Here is a 24,015-nt window from a genome sequence, read left to right on the forward strand (position 1 = left end):
CCTGCAAATTTCATCACTGACTGCCTTAGACTTTGGAATAGGACATCCTACTCTATATTTCAACGTCTGCCCCAGCTGCCGGTGCTGTATGGCTTGCTACCAAAGCAGTGCTTCCAACAAGTCTAATTAGCCAAGCAGCCTAACTCTAAGACACCTCAGAAGCCACAGGCAAGTCTATACATGAAATGTTCTTAAACCAGCTGCCCACCTCCAGTTCAACAAGTGATGGCAGAGGGAGCAGGCTCAATTGGGACAACACGACATATAATGAACTACATTGAAGAAAATACTTTTTTCTAGGAATGATATACACAGCAAGACCTCTGAGGTTTCCTAGAAAGAGCCAGTGTACATGCAAAACATCTTTCTTGAGTTGTGTGATATCAGTGTGGATAAGAATATCCAAATTCTAGCTCTAGTTGTGAAAATAATTCATAATTTAGGCAAATTTAGTTCATAATTTAGGCAAAATTTAAAAATTTTCTTTGTCTTACTGTTTTCACTTTCTCTTGAAAGTTAGATAAGACAGTAATTAGTGTCCCTTAAAGCCCCAGAATTCTGTGATTTGAGTTGGAATAAGAACCCAAAGGTAATGAATTCATGATTCTCTGGAAGAAATGAGGTGAGGGTCCATGAGTGTCCCTTTTTTTACCTGGAAAAGCAAAGAAGAGCATCACTTTGACAGAGTCTCATCATCCCTCAAGGTGGTGGGGAGGAGTTAGGGGAGTCACTTTTAGGGTTTGAGAAACAGGAATTAGTCAGAGTATGATGGTAACTACAAGTGTGGTCTGGTCAGAACTTTAAATTAGGCAAGTTCCTGTTATGGTCTGTGGTCTTAGGAACCCATGGGTCCATCTGGAGTCGTTATTGCTTTGGTCCTATCTTGAAACTAATCAGTCTGAAAGATCTCTTGTTCCTTGACAGTTCTTGTTTCAGATCATAGTAAAACATGACCAAAGGAAGACACTGCCCCTATATAAATTGTTAAGTAAAGAGATTATTTGTGAAATGTAAATGCTCTGAGATTCAAACTCTAAAGCCTGAAGCTGAGCTATCTAGGAAAGTCCCAAGTCCTAAGACATCCTCTTTCTCATGATCATGTTTTATTTTCTTCTCAAATTTAATGTTATCTAAAACCCTCTTATTTTAAGCTTCATGAGAATGGAACCTTTTTAGTTTTGGTCTGCTCTGCATCCCTGTGCCTACTCGGTGTCTGGCACAAAGTAGGTCTTCAGTGAGCATTTGTAATTCCATGAACAAAAAGTCTTTCAGGTGAGATGAGGAAGAAAAGATTAGGGAAAGAACACTGGTCTTCACATCTGCTTATACCAACTGAACATAAATAAATGAGCCTTAAATTAACGCATAAATTGAGAAGCTTCACTGTGAGCCATGCAGACCTTCTGGCAAAATAATCTGTCTTGCGTGTTTTTTTTTTTTTCTTTTTGAGGGAATATACCCAAAAGAGAAGACATGGAAATTTCGTGGGAATATAAACTGATAAGATACGCCCATTTTGAATCTATCAACACACACACATGCACACACATACTCACACACACATACACAGAGCATTCTCAAGCAAATACAAGAGTCCAAATATAACTTTATTCATTGACGTATAAGCCATAAACAAAAGAAGTCTAATATGGAAACTTTTGCATCGATGCATTTAAAACTATCATCGATGCATTTAAAACTATAAAAGGGAGAGAAAAGGCACAAAGTACCCAACACTTTTAAGGAGAAGGATTGCTTCAGGAAACAAAAAAGTTTTCTGGATATTCTTAATACAATTAAAGAAAATATGGACTCTGGCGGGGAGAAAAGTACAATGGGGAACTTAATGAGGTTAAAGAAGAGATGATAGGATAACAGGAAAGAAAAACAAGAATGTGAATATATATGTATATATATCTCAGAGCTCAGGAGAAAAACCAAAGAAAACAATAAAGCTATTTTAGAAATAAAATCCAAATTTGAAGGAGTAAGAATAGAATGCATACTTCTGAAATCTGTTAACAGAATGGAGTTGGTATGAGAAAATAATATGGAACCCAAGGTACAAACACACAGAGAAAGGAAAAAGAAATTAAAAAATGGAGATCAGACAATGAAGACCACAAGTGTTGATAATTAAGTGTCTAAAGAGAGAAACAAAACTCAAAGATTTAATTAAAAAACGTCTTGAGTTGAAGAAAACTTGAGTGTATAGATTAAAAGACATATCTTGATGAGGTTATTGATTTTCAAGGCTAAAAATATACACGTGCACATGCACGAGTATGTGTGGGTGTGTGTATGGTCAGGCAAAAAAAAAAAACCCAGTCATCTCAGAAATAAAAATATTAAGTGGTCTTAGACTTTACATAGAAGTCAATACTAAAAGAGAGAAACAATGTTCAGACTCGCACTTTCAGAGGAGAAATGAGAATTGAGAATTTTATCAATAACCTCAGACATGCAGATGACACCACCCTTATGGCAGAAACTGAAGGAGAACTAAAGAGACTCTTGATGAAAGTGAAAGAGGAGAGTGAAAATGTTGGCTTAAAGCTCAACATTCAGAAAACAAAGATCATGGCATCTGGTCTCATCACTTCATGGCAAATAGATGTATAAACAATGGAAACAGTGACTTTATTTTTCTGGGCTCCAAAATCACTGCAGATGGTGACTGCAGCCATGAAATTAAAAGATGCTTACTCCTTGGAAGGAAAGTTATGACCAACCTAGACAGCATATTAAAAAGTAGAGGCATTATTTTGTCAACAAAGGTCTGTCTGGTCAAGGCTATGGTTTTACCAGTGGTCATGTATGGATGTGAGAGTTGGACTGTGAAGAAAGCTGAGCTCAGAAGAATTGATGCTTTTGAACTGTGGTGTTGGAGAAGACTCTTGAGAGTCCCTTGGACTGCAAGGAGATCCAACCAGTCCATCCTGAAGGAGATCAGTCCTGGGTGTTCATTGGAAGGACTGATGTTGAAGCTGAAACTCTAATGCTTTGGCCACCTCATGAGAAGAGCTGACTCATTTGAAAAGACCCTGATGCTGGGAAAGATTGGGGGCAGGAGGAGAAGCGGACGACAGAGGATGAGATGGTTGGATGGCATCACCAACTCAATGGACATGGGTTTGGGTGGACTCCGGGAGTTGGTGATGGACAGGGAGGCCTGGTGTGCTGCTGTTCATGGGGTCGCAGAGTCGGACACGACTGAGTGACTGAACTGAACTGAACTGAATTGAACTGATATCAAATCAAAAAGACATTTTCAAAGGTGCAAGGATTCAAAGAACTTGGTACCCATTAACCCCTCTTGAAAAATTATTTGATGACAAACTCTAGCCCAGCAGAGATAAGAATCAATATAAAAGACTCAAAATGAAGAAACTGTGATATGAAAAGTGAATACTGAATCTATTCGCATCAGTAGGTCTCAGCCTTGGCTGCATATTAGATTGATGCTGATGTATGGAAGAATCATCACAATATTATAAAGTAATTATCCTCCAATTAAAAATTAAATTAAAAATGAGTCACCTAGCAATATTGAAAAAGGTATTTTACTAAGCTCTCTCCAGACCAATTTAGTTCAAAGTCTTTCAGATGAGGCCTCATAATCCCCCCCCCCTTTTTTTAACACATCCTCAGTTGAAAATATTGTACAAATAGGGTTGAAAATCAGTGATTCAGACATAAAAACAAAGGCTAGGCAATATAAGAGTTATGGCTACAGAATAGAAAGCAACTATTATAAATGATAAAACAGTAAAAGGCAACAAAGGTCCATCTAGTCAAAGCTGTTTTTCCAGTAGTTGTGTATGAATGTGAGAGTTGGACCATAATGAAAGCTCAGCACCAAAGGATTGATGCTTTTGAACTGTGATGTTGGAGAAGACTCTTGAGAATCCCTTGGACTGCAAGGAGATCCTACCAGTCAATCCTAAAGGAAATCAGTCCTGAATATTCATTGGAAGGACTGACGCTGAAGCTGAAACTCTGGAACTTTGGCCACCTGATGAGAAGAACTGACTCATTTGAAAAGACCCTGATGCTGGGAAAGATTGAAGGCAGGAGGAGAAGGGGACAACAGAGGATGGGATGGTTGGATGGCATCACTGACTCGATGGACATGAGTTTGAGCAAGTTCCAGGAATTGGTGATGGACAGGAAAGCCTGGTGTGCTGCTGTCCATGGGGTCATGAAGAATTGGACACAATTGAGCAACTGAACTTAACTGAACTGAAAACAGTTAAAAATACATGTAACAAAGAAAAATCAGTCAGAGGGAATAGAGGGAATAAAAAAAAAAAACAATTTTCTTCTTATTTCACAATGGAGGACAAACATTCATTTGGTAATTTGGAAAAATTAATGACATATTCAAAGTTTTCACATTGCAAATAATTTCTGAATACTTTTATAGACTGCAACTCATCATTAATGGATTATAATTCACTAGCAGTCGATAAAAAATCAGTAAAGTGTAAGGTTCCCATAGGATAGAATAAGTAAATTCTTCAGACAAACAACTGTAAAGTTTAAGACTAGAAAAAGAGAACTCATAAGGAAAATAAGTCTGTGTGTTTATGTGACTGTAATTGATCAGAGAGTGGGGGAAGGAGACTCTTATAAACTGTGAGTGTAAGAGCAAATTGGTTGAAACTTTTTGAAGAACAATGTAGCATTATATATCATTATTTGAATGCTTATGTCTCAATTCCAGAAATCCCACTTGTAAGAATTTATCCTAAGACATGTATTGACAAAGCACAATGATATATATATACAGAATTGTGTATGGAGCCTTATTCAAAATTAGAAAATGATAACAACCTAAAGTTCCATAATGGGGAATTGCTTCAGTGTATTACAGTAAATTCATACTGTGGAATGCTTTGTGGTTGTTAAAAATAACCAAGCAATATTTACCCTAAAATATCAAATTTTAAAAGAGTTGCTTTAAAAAATAAAAGAGTTGCTTTTTATGCGTGTAAATTATACTTCAATAAAGCTGATTTTTTAAGTGAGTGAGATAGATCCTTAAGTAATAACATAGAATGATGGTCATGATATTTTGCTAATTGGAAAAATCAGCTTGTAGACCAGTACGTATCTTGTGCTCCCATGCATATATGTGGGTTTTTTATGCGTTTATTTGTGTTGATAAGGCTGAGTGTTCTTACACATAGAAAAGATCTAGAAAATGTCACCAAATTATCAATAGAGATAAGCTCTGGAAAAGATACTGATATCAACTAACTCGTTTTTGCTTTCAGTTCCAGTATCTCGCCCTGTTCTCACGCTCAGGGCTCCCAGGGTCCAGGCTGTGGTGGGGGACGTGGTGGAGCTTCACTGTGAGGCCCAGAGAGGCTCTCCCCCGATCCTGTACCAGTTTTATCACGAGGATGTCACCCTCGGGAGCAGCTCAAGTCCCTCTGGAGGGGGTGCTTCCTTCAACCTCATTCTGAAGGCAGAGCATTCTGGGAACTACTTCTGTGAGGCCAACAATGGCCAGGGGGTCCAGCGCAGTCACATGGTGCCACTCAGTGTCAGAGGTAAGTGGACCCAACCATAGCACAACCAGAGATGGACCATCTCCCCCACCTTTCCCAGTAGCCGAGATTGGAGGCACCCCAGGGCCACTTGCTGTGGGACATCATTGCTAGCCTGCTGCCTACACAGCCTCCATCTGAGGGCTCTGTATTCTACATTTTCAGGAACTTGAGCCTTCCCTTTGCTTGCTTTGCCTCTCCTGGCAGCAACACTGCAGCCATTGTGACCCAAAGTATCCTCATGTGGGATTAAAGGCTTTTCAAATGCAAGTTGCATCCTGGCCAACAATGATCAGCAAAAAAGTTTAAAAGAAATTATAAAGTTCAACCTGTCTCAGAAGAGATTTAGTTGGGGTTTCCTCTATCTGTCAGTCAATAAAAAGGCCAACTCATTCTTTCATGGGCTCGTGAATTTTGCTCTAGCCTCTCCTGCCTCTATCACAGGGCAGCTCAGACGCCCACCCTGAACTCCTGCTAAAAGGCTTCTCAACATCATTCTCCTGCATGCTCTCTTACCTGTCCTCTGGCAGTAGCACTCTCTCCCACCTGGCCATCATGGGCTGACCTCCTAGTCATCCCACTGTCAGTGAAAGCTTGACACCGCTCTCATAGTCTTCCACTCTATACTCCGTCATCAGTCTATGACTCTAATGTCCACATGGGGGACCCACTCAACACCATGGCTTGTCATCCTTTCCACAACTCTCATCCACTCCCCTGTACACAAACTACTCCAATTACCTGACCACAGCCTTCTATCCTTCTGCTTGTTTCTTCAACTTCTCTAATCACTTTTGTCCTCAGACCTCAACAGAACTCCCAGTTCATTAACACCTTTACTTCCTCCCAGACAATTTCACTTGTGGTTCCCAACCACCCTAGTGAGTGTTTGTATCCATCCAGTAACTTATCCTTCCTCTTCCTAAGGTACAGAATAGAAGACTGCTTCCTATAAAAGGTGAAAATCACCATCTCATTTCTAAAATAGATTCCATCCTTGCTTGCATTCTCAGATAATTTGAACAACTTTCTGTCTATGTCCGTTAACACCTGCTCTATAGGATCCTTCCTACTGAGTTTCCCTCCCATGTCTAAGGGGGGAAAAAACCCATTTGACCTCATTTATGCCTCCAGTTGGGCTTCCCAGGTGGTAAAGAATCTTCCTGCTGATGCAAGAGACACAAGAGATGTGAGTTTGGTCCCTGGGTCAGGAAGATCCTCTAGAGTAGGAAATGGCAACCCATTCCAGCATTCTTGCCTGGGAAATTCTATGTGCAGAGGAGCTTGGCAGGCTACAGTCCGTGAGACCACAGAGTAGGACATGACTGAGCAACCGAGTACACATCCCTGCAGTCACTGTTCTCTTATGACTAAATTTCCAAAAGAAGAATCAGTTGCACAGGTTGCCTCCATTTCCTTATTATCCACTAGGATTAAACCTTGGTTTCTTCTGACCTTTATACCAAAATTATTCTTACAAAGGTCACCAATGACCTCCATGGCTTTAAATTCAATGGCCATTTTCCATTCCTCACCTTACTTGATCTCTCAGAAACAGTCCATGCTGTTTATCTTTTTATTCTTCTGGAAACCATCCCTTCCTTGTCTTCAATGACTTCACTGTCTCCTAGATCTCCTCTCTCTGCCACTCCTTCTCAGTCTCCTTTATTAGCTCCTCACCTTATAGATGAACTAAGCATTGGTGTGTTCCAGAACTTTGTCTGTCATGTATCCTCTTGTCTTATATATTAATATGTTCTTTCTCTGGATGATCCTGGAATGTCATCTATATAAATGATTCTTAAACTTTTAACTACAAAACCTCCCAAATAAGTACATGCTTATGCCATATCTCTTAAAAGTTCATGACCTGTAACACCTCTAAAATGCACGGAATTCCCCCCAGACCTGGTCCTTCAAGTATCCCCACTTCTGTGAAAGATACCTCCATTCATTCAGATACACAAGGCAAAAATCCAGGAGTCTTCCTTGACATTTCTATCCTTTGCTCTCCATAGCCAATTAATCATTAAGTCTTGTTGCTTTTATTTTTTCTAAATATTTCTCAGATTTCTTTTTCTATCTTTACTGCTACTATCATAGTTATATGTACCATCATTGCAATTACTGCAATGCCACTACTCTACTCCACTTCTAATAACCTTTCCACTTCAATTTTGTGCCATTATGATCTATTTTACACACTGAGATCAGAATTGTCTTTTTTTTTTTTAAAGACAGATTTGATCATCTCATGACTCTGTAGAGAGACACTTACAGATTTCCCATTGCTCTGTGAAGAAGGATCAAAAGCCATACCATGGCTTGTGAAGCTCTGCCTAGCTCTTCAGCCTCCTATTTCTTGGCACTCTTCAAATGCTTCCCACAGTGCTCCTGTTACCTTGTTTCAATAACACAAAAGCTCCAAAGTTCTTACCACCTCAGGGCCTTTGCACACACAGTTTCCCCACCTGTGCAGTCTTCATTCCCTTCTTCACCTCATTAATCCAAATGTCACTTTGTGAGGAAGCATTCCCTGACTAACCTATACTAGATCAAGCCCCAGTACTATACATTTCATAGCATCCTATTCTTTATATCAATGTTCTATATTTGTATTTTTATTTAACTGCTCCTTAACAGCTCATCTAGATTGTAGTCTTCATGAGAGGAGGAGCTGTGTCTTTCTTACTGTTGAATCCCCAGTATACCGTCCTGTTCCTAAGACTTATCAATTGCTTAATTATTTTCTGATAGATGAATAAATATAAAAATGAGCCAATAATTTGATCAATATCTATTCTCTTTTGGGTCTTATTTTTGATGCAGCCAAAGCTCAATTACATCCCTGGCTATGTAAGCAACAGTCTTCCTTGTCCTCATTTTCTATTGAACCAATCACTTCTTTTGACTACTCTGATACTTGAGTTTCAATTTAATCTTTATTTTCAGATTCCTCAAACATTTTTGAGATTGTGTATTAAGTACTCCCTGCTATTCTTTGGAAGTCTGCATTCAGCTGGATATATCTTTCCTTTTCTCCTTTGCCTTTCACTTCTCTTCTTTTCTCAGCTATTTGTAAGGCCTCCTCAGACAATCATTTTGCCTTTATCATTTCTTTTTCTTGGGGATGGTTTTGATCACCATCTCCTGTACAATGTTACGAACGTCCATCCATAGTTCTTCAGGCACTCTGTCTATCAGATCTAATCCCTTGAATCTATTTGTCACTTCCACTGTGTAAGAGTAAGGGATTTGATTTAGATCATACATGAATGGTCTAGTGGTTTTCCTTTACTTTCTTCAATTTAAATTTGAATTTTGCAATAAGGAGTTCATGATCTGAGGCACAGTCCACTCCCAGTGTTTTTTCTGCTGACTGTATAGAGTTTTTTCATCTTCGGTTCCAAAGAATATAATCAATCTGATTTCAGTATTGACCATCTGGTGATGTCCACGTATAGAGTTGTCTCTTGTGTTGTTGGAAGAGGGTGTTTGCTATGATAAGTGTGAAATATCAATAACCTTAGATATGCAGATGTCCCCACCCTTATGGCAAAAAGTGAAGAGGAACTAAAGAGCCTCTTGATGAAAGTGAAAGAGGAGAGTGAAAAAGCTGGCTTAAAACTCAACATTCAAAAAACTAACATCATGGCATCTGGTCCCATCACTCCATGGCAAATAGATGGGGAAACAATGGAAACAGTGAGAGACTTTATTTTTTCATCTCAAAGATTACTGCAGATGGTGACTGCAGCCATGAAATTAAAAGACACTTGCTCCTTGGAAGAAAAACTATGACAAACCTAGACAGCATATGAAAAAGCAGACACATTACTTTGCCAACAAAGGTCTGTCTAGTCAAAGTTACAGTGTTTCCAGTATTCATGTATGGATGTGAGAGCTGGACTATAAAGAAAGCTGAGCACTGAAAAATTGATGCTTTTGAGTTGGAGAAGATTCTTGAGAATCCCTTGGACTTCAGGAGATCCAACCAGTCCACTCTAAAGGAAATCAGTCCTAAATACTCATTGGAAGGACTGATGCTGAGACTGAAACTCCAGTACCTTGGCCACCTGATATGAATAACTGACTCTTGGAAAAGACCTTGATGCTGGGCAAGATTGAAGGCAGGAGGAGAAGGGGATGACAGAGGATGAGATGGTTGGATGGCCTCACTGACTCGATGTGAGTTTGAGTAAGCTCCAGAAGTTGGTGATGGACAGGGAAGCTTGGCGTGCCCCGTTCCACAGGGTCACAGAGTTGGACACAACTGAGTGACTGAACTGAACTTATTAAGTATTCCACACTATATAACACTATATATATATAGTGGTATATATGATATATAGTGATATATATGATACTATTTCTTCAGATTTGAAGAAATTATAACTCAGTTCTTAGTGCTATCACAAGGTCGTTAAAAACTGAGAAAGATATTTTTCTGTTTGAAATGTCTTTTCTATGGTGGAACACATTTAAACAATAGGAAATGATGGTTAACCCTTTTTCTTCCCTCAGTTCCAGTGTCTCATCCTGTCCTCACCCTCAGGACTCCCAGGGTCCAGGCTGTGGTGGGGGATGTACTGGAAATTCACTGTGAATCCCAGAGAGGCTCTCCCCCCATCCAGTACCAGTTTTATCATGAAGATGTCGCCCTGGGGAATAGCTCAAGCCTCTCTGGAGGAGGAACATCCTTCCACCTCTCCCTGACCACAGAACATTCTGGAAACTACTCCTGTGAAGCTGACAATGGCTTGGGGGTCCAGCGTAGTGAGGCAGTGTCACTCAATGTCAGAGGTGAGTTGGTCCCGCCCACAAGCATCACAACCAGGGACTGTCTGTCTTCTCTCCCTGGCCTCCGAAATGGAGCTCCAGGACTACTGCTTGCTGGGTAACAGCCCAGCGTACTTCCTGCCCACAGAACCTCTAACTGAAGTCTGGGGTCCTTGCTGTGGTTACTGTTTAGGAGCCTTGACTTTCCCAACAGCAGTTAAATAAGTCTTCTTGAGTGTGATCAAACAACAAAAAAGCCTCAGTAAAAATGCAAATAAGGTTTTTAAGAACATAGGCTGCATTTTGATCTATGAATATGATACAAAAGGTAAACTAAAGAATTCTAATTATAGGTTTCTCTGCTCCAAAAATGTTGGGCCAGGTTTTTCTTTCATTGACTCCCGATGAACCTCTACTCTTGAACTTCTTTCACTACCAGGGATAAATGGCCTCACATATCTCCTTTAATCCTTAAGATGAAGCACTGAGTTATAAATGAGATCATTTTTTATCTTCAGTTTGCAGGAGAGGAAACTGAAGCTTAGAGAGGGGAAGTAATTAGCTTACAGACAGTTAACAATGGTAAAGCCAGGTTGAAAAACAAGCCTATCCAACTCTTAATGTAAATCTACATTATGACATCTCTCATCTTTTGATGAGATCTCATGCTTTAACATGACTTTTAAATAATTTATTATTTGAAAGAATGCATAAGCTTTTATTATAAAAAGAAATCAAATTGCACAAAAGGGACAATATGAAAAGTAAGGTTCTCTTTCTACCTGCATGCACACACTTTCATACCTACATGCTTCCAAGACATAACTTGTCTTGCAGGTGTATTTTTCTAGAAATATTAAAATATATTATAAAGGCATAGAAATTTTACAAGTAGAATCATACTACATGTATAGTTACGCAGCTTGCATTTTTTACTCAAAATTTTTTTTGGGGTATCTTTCATGTTTTACAAGTGAGTTGATTAGATTTTCTCTAGTTTTTAGCAACTGCAAAAAATCTACAACAGAAATATTTGTGCGAATATATTTGCAAATCCTTTTGTAAAATTACTTGTTTATTTATGTGTATTTGGCTGTGCTGGGTCTTTGTTGCTGTGCGTGGGCTATAGTTGCAGCAAGCTCGGGCTACTCTCTAGTTGCGGTGTGGGGGCTCTCATTGTGGTGGCCTGCCCTGTTGCAGAGCAAAGGCTCTAGGGCACACAGGCTTCAGTAGTTGTGGTGCACGGGCTCACTCACCCCATGGCATGTGGAACCTTTCCCAACCAGGGATCAAACCCACATCCTCTGTGCTAGCAGACAGATTCTCAGCCACTGTCATCACCAGGGAATCTCTCCTTTTCTAAACTGAAGTGTAATTATTTTACAATGATGTGTTAGTCATTTTTTTAATTTATTTATTTTTTGATTGAAGGATAATTTCTTTATAGAATTTTGTTATTTTCTGTCAAACCTCAGTTTGAATCAGCCATAGGTATACATATATCCCCTCCCTTTTGAACCTCCCTCCCAGCTCCCTCCCCACCCCACCCCTCTAGGTTGATGTAGAGCCCCTGTTTGAGTTTCCTGAACCATAGATCAAATTCCTGTTGGCTATTTATTTTATGTATGGTAATGTAAGTTTCCATGTTACTCTTTCCATTCATTTCACCCTCTCCTCTCCTCTCCCTATGTCCATAAGTCTGTTCTCTATGTCTGTTTCTCCATTGCTGCCCTGTAAATAAATTCTTCAGTACCATTTTTATAGATTATGGATATATGCATTAGAATACGATATTTATCTTTCTCTGTCTGACTTAATTCTCTCTGTGTAATAGGTTTTAGGTTCATCCACCTCATTAGAAATGACTCAAATGCTTTCCTTTTTATACTGAGTAATATTCCATTGTGTATATGTATAACAACTTCTTTATCCATTCATCTGTCGATGGACATCTAGGTTGCTTCCATGTTCTAGCTATTGTAAATAGTGCTGCAGTGAACAATGGGATACATATGTCTTTTTCAATTTTGATTTCCTCAGAATATATGCCTAGGAGTGGGATTGCTGGGTCATATGGTGGTTTTATTCCTAGTTTTTTTAGGGAGTCTCTATACCACCTTCCATAGTGTCTGTATCAATTTACATTCCCACCAACAGTGCAAGAGCATTCCCTTTTCTCCACAGCCTCTCCAGCATTTATTGTTTGTAGACTTTTGAAGGACGGTCATCCTGACTGGTGTGAGATGATATCTCATTGTAGTTTTGATTTGCATTTCTCTAATAGTGAGTGATGCTGAACATCTTTTCATGTGTTTGTTAGCCATCTATATGTCTTTGGAGAAATGTCTGTTTAGGTCTTTTCCCCACTTTTTAATTGGGTTAGTTGTTCTTCTGGTATTGAGTTGTATGAGCTGCTTGTATATTTTGGAAATTAATCCTTTGTCAGTTGTTTCATTTGCCATTATTTTCTCCTATTCTGAAGGTTGTCTTTTCACCTTGCTTAGAGTTTCCTTTGCTGTGCAAAAGCTTTTAAGTTTAATCAGGTCCCACTTGTTTACTTGTATTTTTATTTCCATTATTCTAGGAGGTGGGACCTTGCTTTGATTTATGTCACCGAGTCCTCTGCCTATGTTTTTCTCTAAGAGTTTTGTAGTTTCTGGTCTTACATTATGTCTGTAACCCACTTTGAGTTTATCTTTGTGTATGGTGTTAGGAAGTGTTCTCATTTCATTCTTTCACATGTAGCTGTCCAGTTTTCCCAGCACCATTTATTGAAGAGGCTGTCATCGCCCCATTGTATATTCTTGCCTCCTTTGTCAAAAAGGTACCCATAGGTGCATGAGTTTATTTCTAGGCTTTCTATCTTGTTCCATTGGCCTATATATTTTTTGTGTGCCAGTATCATATTATCTTGATGACTGTAGCTTTGTAGTATAATCTGAACTCAGGAAGCTTGATTCCACCAGCTCCATTCTTATTTCTCAAGACTGCTTTGACTATTCGGGGTCTTTTGTGTTTCCATATGAAGTGTGAAATTTTTTGTTCTAGTTCTGTGAAAAATGCCATTGGTAATTTAATAGGGATCTCATTGAATCTGTAGATTGCATTTGGTAGAATAGTCATTTTCACAATATTGATTCTTCCTACCCAGGTACATGGAATATCTCTCCATCTATTTATCCATATTTGATTTCTTTCATTAATGTCTTATAATTTTCTGTGTACAGTTCTTTTGTCTCCTTAGGTAAGTTTATCCCTAGATATTTAATTCTTCTTGTTGCAGTGCTGAATGGCATTGATTCCTTAATTTCTGTTTCTGATTTTTCATTGTTAGTGTATAGAAACATAAGTGATTTCTATGTATTGATTTTGTACCTTGAAACTTTGCTAAATTTACTGATTAGCTCTAGTAATTTTCTGATATTATCTTTAGGGTTTTCTATGTATGATATCATGTCATCTGCAAACAGTGAGAGCTTTACTTCTTCTTTTCTGATCTAGATTCCTTTCATTTCTTTTTCTTCTCTGATTGCTGTAGCTAGGACTTCCAGAACTATGTTGAATAATAGTGGTGAAAGTGAACACTCTTGTCTTGTTCCTGATATACTTGTCTTGTTCCTATATAGGGCGAATGTTTTCAGTTTTTCACCATTGAGAGTAATGTTTGCTGTAGGCTTATCATATATGGCTCTTACTGAGGTAGGTTTTTGCTATGCCCATTTTTTGAAGAATTTTGATCATAAATGGGTGCTGAATTTTGTCAAAGACTTTTTCTGCATCTACTGAGATTATCATATGGTTTTTTTCAATTTGTTAATATGGTGTATCACCTTGATTGATTTCCATATATTGAAGAATCCTTGCATCCCTGGAATAAACCTAACTTAATCATGGTGTATGAGCTTTGTGATGTGTTCCTGAATTCTGTTTGCTAAAATTTTGTTGAGTTTGAAATCTATGTTCATCAGTGATATTGGCCTGTAGTTTTCTTTTTTTGTGTTGTCTTTTTCTGGTTTTGGTATCAGGGTGATGGTGGCCTCATAGAATGAGCTTGGAAGTGTTCCTTCCTCTGCAAGATTTTGAAAGAATTTTAGAAGGATAGGCATTAGCTCTTCTCTAAATGTTTGATAGAATTCTCCTGTGAAGCCATCTGGTCCTGGGCTTTTGGGAGATTTTTGATCACAGCTTTAATTTCAGTACTTGTAATTGGGTTGTTCGTAATTTCTATTTTTTTCCTGGATCAGTCTTGGAAGATTGAACTTTTCTAAGAATCTGTCCATTTTTTCCAAGTTATACATTGTATTGCCATATGGTTGTTTGTAATTGTCTCTTATAATCCTTTGTATTTAATAATATTAAACTATTATAATTATCATATTATATTATAACAGTATATAATATATTTATATATTATAATATATATAATATAATATAATATAATTATATTATAATGTATTATAATCCTCTGCATTCTCTGTTGTAACCTCTACTTTTTCATTTCTAATTTTGTTGATTTGATTCTTCTCTCTTCTTTCTTGATGAGTCTGGCTAAAGATTTGTCAATTTTGTTTATCTTCTCAAAGAACCACCTTTTAGTTTTATTAATCTTTATTACTGTTTCTTTCATTTATTTTTCATTTATTTCTGCTCAGATATTTACGATTTCTTTCCTTCTACTAATTTTGGGGTTTCTTTGTTCTTCATTTTGCAGCTGTTTTAGGTGTTAAGTTAGGTTGTCTATTAGATGTTTTTCTTGTTTCTTGAGGTAGGATTGTATTGCTATAAACTTCCCTCTCAGAACAGCTTTTGCTGTACCCCATAGGTTTTGAGTTTTCATGTTTTCATTGTTATTTATTTCTAGAAATTTTTTGACTTCCCTTTTGATTTCTTCAATGACTTGTTGGTTATTTAGAAATGTATTGTTTAATCTCCATGTGTTTGTGTTTTTTACAGTTTTTTTTTTCTTGTAATTGAGATCTAGTCTCATAGTGTTGTGGTCAGAGAAGATACTTGATATGATTTCAATTTTCTTAAATTTACTGAAGTTTGATTTGTGACCCAGGATGTGGTCTATTCTGGAGAATGTTCCATGTGCACTTGAGAAGAAGGTGTACTCTTCTGCATTTGGACAGAATGTGTTGAAGATATCAATGAGACCAATATCATCTAATGTATCATTTAAGACTTGTGTTTCCTTATTAATTTTCTGTTTTGATGACCTGTCCATTGGTGTGAGTGGCGTGTTTAAGTCTCCTAGTATTATTGTGTTACTGTCAGTTTCTCCTTTTATATATATTAGTGTTTGTCTTATGTATCAAGGTGCTCCTATATTGGGTGCACATATATTTACAATTGTTATCTCTTCCTCTTGGATTGATCCCTTGATCATTAAGTAGTGCCCTTCCTTATCTCTTGTAATCTGCTTTGACTTAAGGTCTATGTTGTCTGATATGAGGATTGCTACTCAAGTTTTCTTTTGCTTCCCATTTGCATGGAATATATTTCTCCATCTTCTCACTTTCAGTGTGTAAGTGTCTTTAGGTCTGAAGTGGGTTTCTTGTAGACAGTATATATATGGGTCTTGTTTTTGTATCCATTCAGCCAGTCTGTGTCTTTTGGTTAGAGCATTTAATCCATTTACATTTAAAGTAATTATTGATATATATGTTCCTATCGCCATTTTCTTAATTGTTTGGGATTGGTTTTGTAGAACTTTTTCTTCTCACCTCCCTAGGATGCCCTCCAACACTGTGCTGGTCTCTGGACCTGCTCTGGGGGCAGCTTGGATTGTAATCTGGTCCTACTCCTGTGTGTTCTTGCCTCCAATGTCCACACCTATCAGAACTAGTGCATTTTCTTTTATGGGAGCTCTCAATGTCCTTTTATATATTCCATAGACACAGAGTCTGCCTAGTTGATCATGCGGATATAATCTGCAGCTTGTACAGCTGGTGGGAAGGTTTTGGGTCTTCTTCCTTAGCCACACTGCGCCTGGGTTTCAATTGTGGCTTTATTTCCACTTCTGATGTGGGTCGTCCACTGGAGTTTGTTCCTGAGGTTGCTCTCGAGGACTTGGGCCTGCCCCAGTGTGGGCTAGGGGTGGAGGTGGTGCAGCTGCTTGGGTCGCAGGGGTTCTGGCAGCACCAGGTACTCAGGGGAGTTGGCAACTAAGGCATCAGGAAATACAGTGCTCTAGAAGGGTATGGCAACAAGTATTGGCCAATACGTTCCAGTATTCTTGCCGGAGAACCCCCTGACAGAGAAGAGTTGGACATGACTGAAGCAACCCTGTGTGCATAGATGCAAGATTTTTTTTTTTTTTTTTTTGCCTATGGCAGTTCTGCCCCAGGGAGGTTTGCTCAGCTGCTTGTCCTGGGATCCTGGCAGCACCAAGTGTGTAGAGGACATGGACTGCCTCCACCACAGGAGTTATGGCCCTATCAGAGTCTGTTTTCAGGCTTATTGTAGCTGTCTATCAGAAGGCCTCTTTGACTGGTCTTTCTCCATAGCTCTGCCTGTTCAGGCACTTAGAGGGCTTCCTTGCCTGGGGTCCTTCTCTGTTGTTTGGTGTGTCTGACACATAGAGGGCCCCCCTTGACTGGGTTCCTACTCTGTAGATCAGTGCATCAGGCCCTTAAAGGGGCACCCTGGTTGGGGTCCTACTCTGTAGTTCAGTTCCTCAGGCATTTGATGGGCCAGCCTCTCTATTGTTTATGCTGGCATGTAGGAAGAGAAAGGGTATGGTGATGACTCCACCCCCTAAGTGTGACTCAGCAGTATAGCCTTGATTCCATGGCTGCCTGGCTTTCCTCCACAGGCATTTCCCACCACAATCTCCTCCCTCATATCCCCTCGATCCGTTTCTGCACAGTCAACAGCAGCCCTTGCCCTGGTATTGCTCCACAATCCCTACACTTCAGCTCCCAGCTACTGTGCCTTCCAGGGGACCTGTGTCCCTGTTTAGGGTATATATGGCTGTGGCAAGGACTGTCTGATTCTCATTCTATTTAGGCTGGCACAGATCAGCTGTTTCCTTCTCAGTCTTAAATGTTTCTCCTCTGACTAAGACATTGCCCCAGTGTGGGGATAGGACCCCTATTTCAGTTCTCCCATCTAAGAGGGCAGGTCCAGTCCTACTAACACTCCTGTCGTCCCCCCACCCCCACCCCCAGTTCCTTCATCCTACCGAATTTTGTGTGGTTCTACATATTCTTTTCTGCCGGTCAGGTATTCCTGTCCTCTCTCAGCTGGTGTTCTCCGTGCACTTCTGTGTCTGAAGGTGTATTTCTGATGTATCCGTGGAGAGAGATGTACTCCATGTCTGCCATCTTGTTCTCCCATGTTAGTCATGTTAGTAGCCCTAAAGAAAATAGTCTTATAAGTAGATTTGCTGGGTCAAAATTTAAGTGCATTTTCAATTTGGTCAATACTGCCAAATCTCCATTCAAGAAAGTGTCTCAAATATGCGTTCCCATCAAGAGCCTATCAAGGTGCCTGTTAATCCACAATTCCATCATAATTATCTGTGCTTTTATTAATCTTTTCCAATCTGATGAGTATTTTGTTTGTAAACAGTTAATCAGTAATGAGGAAGATAATATTTTTATATATTTATTGGCTATTTGAAGTTTCTAGTGGCTCATTGCCTTTTCACACTTTCCTGTTGGATATTTTTGTGCATTGAAAGCTGTTTGTGGATTCAGGTCATTAGCTTTGTCTGTCATACATGTTTTCAACCCATTTTCCTAGGTTGAGAACTGACTGTTATTATTTGTTTACATTATTTTTTGTTCATTTATAAATATGATGGTGATAGGGCCTTCTATTGACTTTTTGTTTTCCCCCAGTTCCAGTGTCTCGCCCTGTCCTCACCCTCAGGACCGTCAGGACCCAGGTTGTGGTGGGAGATGTATTAGAACTTCGCTGTGAGGCCCAGAGAGGCTCTCCCCCGATCCTGTACTGGTTTTATCACAATAATGTCACCCTGGAGACCAGCACGTCTCACTCTGGACAAGGAGTGTCCTTAAACCTGTTGCTGACTGCAGATCATTCTGGGACCTACTCCTGTAAGGCTGACAATGGCCTGGGTCCCCAGCACAGTGAGGCAGTGACACTTTCTGTCATGGGTAAGTTTTCCATGCCCAGGCTACAGGGCATGGAGGACAAAAAATGTTCTCCAAGGATGCTCTGTGTGCCCGCTCAATACTTGACCAGGGTGGTGCCTCTCAAGAACAGGTACACAAAGCTGGAAGCATTCCAAGTTGTTATTTTCAGAAGTGTTTCTGAGAGCATGTAATTTGGATGGGAAAGGAGAGCCAAAGAGGACCATTGAATTTAATGCTCATCAGTTAGTATCATCCATCCTGACCCCCAACCCTCGCATCAGCCACAGATATAATCTTCCCCACAAAGAGAAGAGCCATTTCCTGTGCCACATCTATACCTACTTAATCTTAAGAGTCCTGCTCCCCTTGGTTCATCCTCTCTCCCAGGCATCAGCTTCAGGGGTCAGGCAGTTCAAGACCACAAGCCTCTCCCTCTGGCTCATGCCTGGGGTCTCCCCCTCAGGGCTGACAGGGAGCAAAAGCAGCCTTATTGCCACCAGTGTCACCGGGGGGCTGCTCAGCATGATGGCCATTGCTGCCGTGGCAGTGCTGTTCTACTGCTGGCTCCTGAGAAAAGCAGGTGGGTGACTCCCTGGCTAACCTTCGCTTGAGTCCCTGTCCTTCCCATCTCTGCTCCTTTAGGCTCATGCTACCTTTGGAACCACCCCCAAGCTCTCAACAGCTCCTTTCTGCACAATTCAGCAGCTCCTACCTTCCCCTCTAGATCCTCCAGAATTTGTCTTCTTCAAATGCCAAGTTGCCAGAACAGCCCTTTTGGGTGGAAGTTACTTTTACAAGATGTAGTTTATCCAACGCGACAAATTGCAGTGTATCTCCCTCTCTACCCTTGAAAGACTCCCAGGGGACAGGGATAGAAGAAGAAAAACTCTGAGAAGTAGGAGCAAGAACAGAAATCAAATGAAATTTTGATAACTTATTAATTTTATAAATGTATGGTACTTTCATAGTAGATAAGTCTCTTTTCCCACATCCAGTTATTGACCGTTTTTCTTCACAAACTCCAGGTTAAACAATTATGGATTGTGGGCTACCGTTTTGCATTATAACTATAAATTTCTGGAAGCCAGGATCAGTAGTTTTTGCCCAATCTGCCACCTCCATTGCAAATAACAAAGCAGGGTTCACATTTTAGGGACAGTGACTCCTGGCAGGTTCTAGATGAGCCTCCTATGAGCTCTGCTGATAGGAAGACTTGTGAAGTCTTCCTTTTCCTGGACTCAATGCTTCTCTGCTTTTCTTTCAGGAAGGAAGCCTACATTTGATTCCTCCAGGTAAGGCCTGACTGTATTCCCATATGGTTAATGAAATGCCCGCTGGGTATAAAAATGAAATTGAATCTGGCTACTGCTAAGAACAGGGATTCCCTGGTGGCTCAGATGGTAAAGAATCTGCTCTCAATGTGGGAGACCTGGATTTTATCTCTGGATTGGGAAGAACCCCTGGAGAAGGAAATAGCTACCCTCTCCAGTATTCTTGCCTGGAGAATTTCAAGGACAGAGGAGCCTGACATGCTACAGTCCATGGGGTCTTAAAGAGTGGGACACGACTGAGGGACTAACACTTTTACTTTCACTGCTGAGAGCACAGTCACTGCTTCATGTCACTGAGATGGGTTATGTTAATTCCATGTTGCCACCTCCCTTGGGTTATCTAAAGGCAATTCCCCGGACTTTCTCACCCACCAATTTAGCTAAACAGACCTTTTTTTTTTTTTTTCTTTCATGCCTGCATGCTCAGTCGCGTCTGACTCTTTGCAACCCCATGGACTGTAACCCTCCAGACTCCTCTGTCCATGGACTTCTCCAGGCAAGGATACTGTCATTTCCTTCTCCATATTTTTTTTTTCTTTCAGCAAATAATTGCTTTTTATTTATAAACTTACATCCTTGGCCCACTGTTGCCTAGTTTGTATGAGTGATCACCATGACCACAGAATCCATCCATTTCCTAACATGCTCTAAGGTTAGTAAGCCTGGAAAGTTCTGATTAGGTCATGGCCAGCCCAGCCTAACCAATATCTGTTGTGATGACAGCCAAGAAGATGAAGTCACACAACTTGGCCATCCAGAGACACCTCTCTGCTAACAGGGGGTGGGGCCTGTGAAGGGGCTGCCACCTTGAATTCCCAAGGTTGACTTTAGGACCCACACCACAACTATTCCTGGGCAAGCTCATGGTAGCAACATCCAAACCACCCTGAGTTCCTCTGAGCCTTTCTAATTATGGGTTTCTCTGAGGTACCAATCTTTCTGAAAGTATAGACTTTGGAGCCAGGTTTGAATCTTGGTTCTTTCCTTTTCTAGTTACATAGTCTTCAGCAAGTCATCTGTTAGAACCTCAATTTTTCCCATCTATAAAATAGAGAAAAAAACAGAATCAATTTAATATTGCTATAGGTACTAGCACAGTGCTTGGTACATACCAGATACATACCATAAAGTCTGGATTAATATTATGATTTATAATTTAATAGTCCCTAACAATAGACTGTTTGTTATACACTCATCTATGTTTTCAGGCTTGGCAACTATCCTGTGATAAAGACTTGCTAACAGGGAATGATCCTTAGAACTACTTTTTTCAGGATTTCTGGGAAACATCAATGTTTCTATCTCATAGGAATCCTTCAGCCCCAGATCCCCAAGAGTCCACCTACCACAATGTACCAGGCTGGATAGAACTGCAACCAGTATACAGCAATGGTGAGGACTGAGGACCCTCCATTTGGGCAGGGACTCCAGGGTTGGTCTGGGAAGGGGTGGGACAGGAAATGAGGAAGGGGCAGTGCAGATGCTCAGAGGGCTCTGCTCCCTCTAGAGAATAAGCTATGACTGGGGGACAAAGAAGTAGCAAGACAAGGGGGCATGAATCTTAGAGTCCTCTCAAGTGTCAACTTCTCTCCAAGTAAATCCTAACAGAGGAGAAGTGGTGTACTCGGAAGTCTGGAGTGTGAAAAAGGAGAACAAAGTCACAGGTAAGACCCAAGGACCCTTGATTTTGGTGATTGATTGCTCTGTGTGACTCAGTCTCCACCCCTTCAGTAGGTCTGGGCTAACCAGACATAGAGATGCCCCTTGCGCTGGGTCACTGGACTTCTTGAGTTATGCCCACCTATATTCCTGTGATTAACCCAAGCTTATTGTGCAGAACTGCTTTCTCCATTCTCTATGGATGGCCTCAGCATCATCTGAGTAATGAAGCCACTGCCCTGGGCAGTCACTTAATTCCTCAGAGTTTCCATGTCCTGTCTGTGAAATGAGACAGGACTGTCTTCAATGCCTGTATCTATTTTTTACTGCTGCTGTGGCCAACAACCACAAGGGCTTAAACAATCAGTTCAGTTCAGTTCAATCGCTCAGTCATGTCTGACTCTTTGCAACCCCATGAATTGCAGCATGCCAGGCCTCCCTGTCCATCACCAACTCCTAGAGATTACTCAAACTCATGTCCATTGAGTCAGTGATGCCATCCAACCATCTCATCCTCTGTCGTCCCCCTTCTCCTCCTGCCCCCAATCCCTCCCAACATCAGGGTCTTTTTCCAATGGTCAACTCTTTGCATCAGGTGGCCAAAGTATTGAAATTTCAGCTTCAGCATCAGTCCTTCCAATGAACACCCAGGACTGATCTCCTTTAGGATGGGCTGGTTAGATCTCATTGCAGTCCAAAAGACTCCCAAGAGTCTTCTCACAGTTCAAAAGCATCAATTCTTCAGTGCTCGCTTTCTTCACAGTCCAACTCTCATATCCATACATGACCACTGAAAAAACCATAGCCGTGAATAGACAGACCTTTGTTGGCAAAATAATGTCTCTGCATTTTAATATGCTATCTAGGTGGGTCATAACTTTTCTTCCAAGGAGTAAACGTCTTTTAATTTCATGGCTGCAATTACCGTCTGCAGTGATTTTGGAGTCCCCCAAAATAAAGTCAGCCACTGTTTCCACTGTTTCCCCATCTATTTGCCATGAAGTGATAGGACCGGATGCCATGATCTTAGTTTTCTGAATGTTGAGCTTTACGCCAACTTTTTCACTCTCCTCTTTTGCTTTTATCAAGAGGCTTTTTAGTTCCTCTTCACTTTCTGCCATAATGGTGGTGTCATCTGCATATCTGAGGTTACTGATATTTCTCCCAGCAATTTTGATTCCAGCTTGTGCTTCTTCCAGCCCAGCATTTCTCATGATGTACGCCGCATAGAAGTTAAATAAGCAAGGTGACAATATATAGCCTTGACGTACTCCTTTTCTTATTTGGAACCGGTCTGTTGTTCCACATCCAGTTCTAACTGTTGCTCCCTGAGCTGCATACAGGTTTCTCAAGAGGCAGGTCAGGTGGTCTGGCATTCCCATCTCTTTCAGAATTTTCCACAGTTTATTGTGATCCACACAGTCGAAGGCTTTGGCATAGTCAATAAAGTAGAAATAGATGTTTTTCTGGAATTCTCTTGCTTTTTCAATGATCCAGCAGATGTTGGCAATTTGATCTCTGGCTCCTCTGCCTTTTCTAAAACCAGCTTGAACATCTGGAAGTTCATGGTTCATGTATTGTTGAAGCCTGGCTTGGAGAATTTTGAGCATTACTTTACTAGCATGTGATGTGAGTGCAATTGTGCAATAGTTTGAGCATTCTTTGGGATTGCCTTTCTCTGGGATTGGAATGAAAGGTGACATTTTCCAGTCCCGTGGCCACTGCTGAATTTTCCAAATTTGCTGGCATATTGAGTGCAGCACTTCCACAGCATCATCTTTCAGGATTTGAAATAGCTCAACTGGAATTCCATCACCTCCACTAGATTTGTTCGTGGTGATGCTTTCCAAGGCCCACTTGACTTCACATTCCAGGATGTCTGGCTCTAGGTGAGTGATCACACCATCATGATTATCTGGGTCATGAAGGTCTTTTTTGTACAGTTCTTCTGTGTATTCTTGCCACCTCTTCTTAATATCTTCTGCTTCTGTTGTTAGGTCCATACCATTTCTGCCCTTTATCAAACCCATCTTTGCATGAAATGTTCCCTTGGTATCTCTAATTTTCTTGAAGAGATCTCTAATCTTTCCCATTCTGTTGTTTTCCTCTATTTCTTTACATTTATCACTGAGAAAAGCTTTTTTTTTTTTTTTTTTTTCTGTCCTTGCTATTCTTTGGAACTCTGCATTCAAATGGGAATATCTTTCCTTTTCTCCTTTGCTTTTCACTTCTCTTCTTTTCACAGCTATTTGTAAGCCCTCCTCAGATAGCCGTTTTGCTTTTTTGCATTTCTTTTCCATGGGGATGGTCTTGATCCCTGTCTCCTGTACAATGTCATGAACCTCTGTCCATAGTTCATCAGGCACTCTATCAGATCTAGTCCCTTAAATCTATTTCTCACTTCCACTGTATAGTCATAAGGGATTTTATTTAGGTCGTACCTGAATGGTCTAGTGGTTTTCCCTACTTTCTTCAATTAATTCTGAATTTGGCAATAAGGAGTTCATGTTCTGAGCCATAGTCAGCTCCTGATCTTGTTTTTACTGACTGTGTAAAACTTCTCCATCTTTGGCTGCAAAGAATATA

At 40.2% G+C, this 24,015-nt stretch overlaps 1 protein-coding gene across 6 annotated transcripts in view; it reads left to right on the forward strand.

Annotated features, from left to right (window-relative positions):
• The window catches only part of FCRL5 (Fc receptor like 5), a 63,667-nt gene that overhangs the window by 34,782 nt on the left and 4,870 nt on the right, over window positions 1-24,015 (forward strand). For 4 of the 6 annotated variants that reach the window (XM_043878592.1, XM_043878595.1, XM_043878596.1 and 1 more), the window contains 7 exons: window positions 5,280-5,558; window positions 10,080-10,358; window positions 18,182-18,460; window positions 18,903-19,019; window positions 19,704-19,731; window positions 21,080-21,162; window positions 21,366-21,434. In XM_043878592.1, the coding sequence (XP_043734527.1) occupies window positions 5,280-5,558; window positions 10,080-10,358; window positions 18,182-18,460; window positions 18,903-19,019; window positions 19,704-19,731; window positions 21,080-21,162; window positions 21,366-21,434 (1,134 nt within the window). The remainder of the gene's footprint in view (window positions 1-5,279; window positions 5,559-10,079; window positions 10,359-18,181; window positions 18,461-18,902; window positions 19,020-19,703; window positions 19,732-21,079; window positions 21,163-21,365; window positions 21,435-24,015) is intronic. The other 2 variants (XM_043878593.1, XM_043878597.1) reach the window with 2 other exon arrangements.

Source organism: Cervus elaphus, chromosome 20 (genome assembly GCF_910594005.1).
Source record: "Cervus elaphus chromosome 20, mCerEla1.1, whole genome shotgun sequence".
In the NCBI taxonomy this organism is placed as follows: Eukaryota; Metazoa; Chordata; class Mammalia; order Artiodactyla; family Cervidae; genus Cervus; species Cervus elaphus.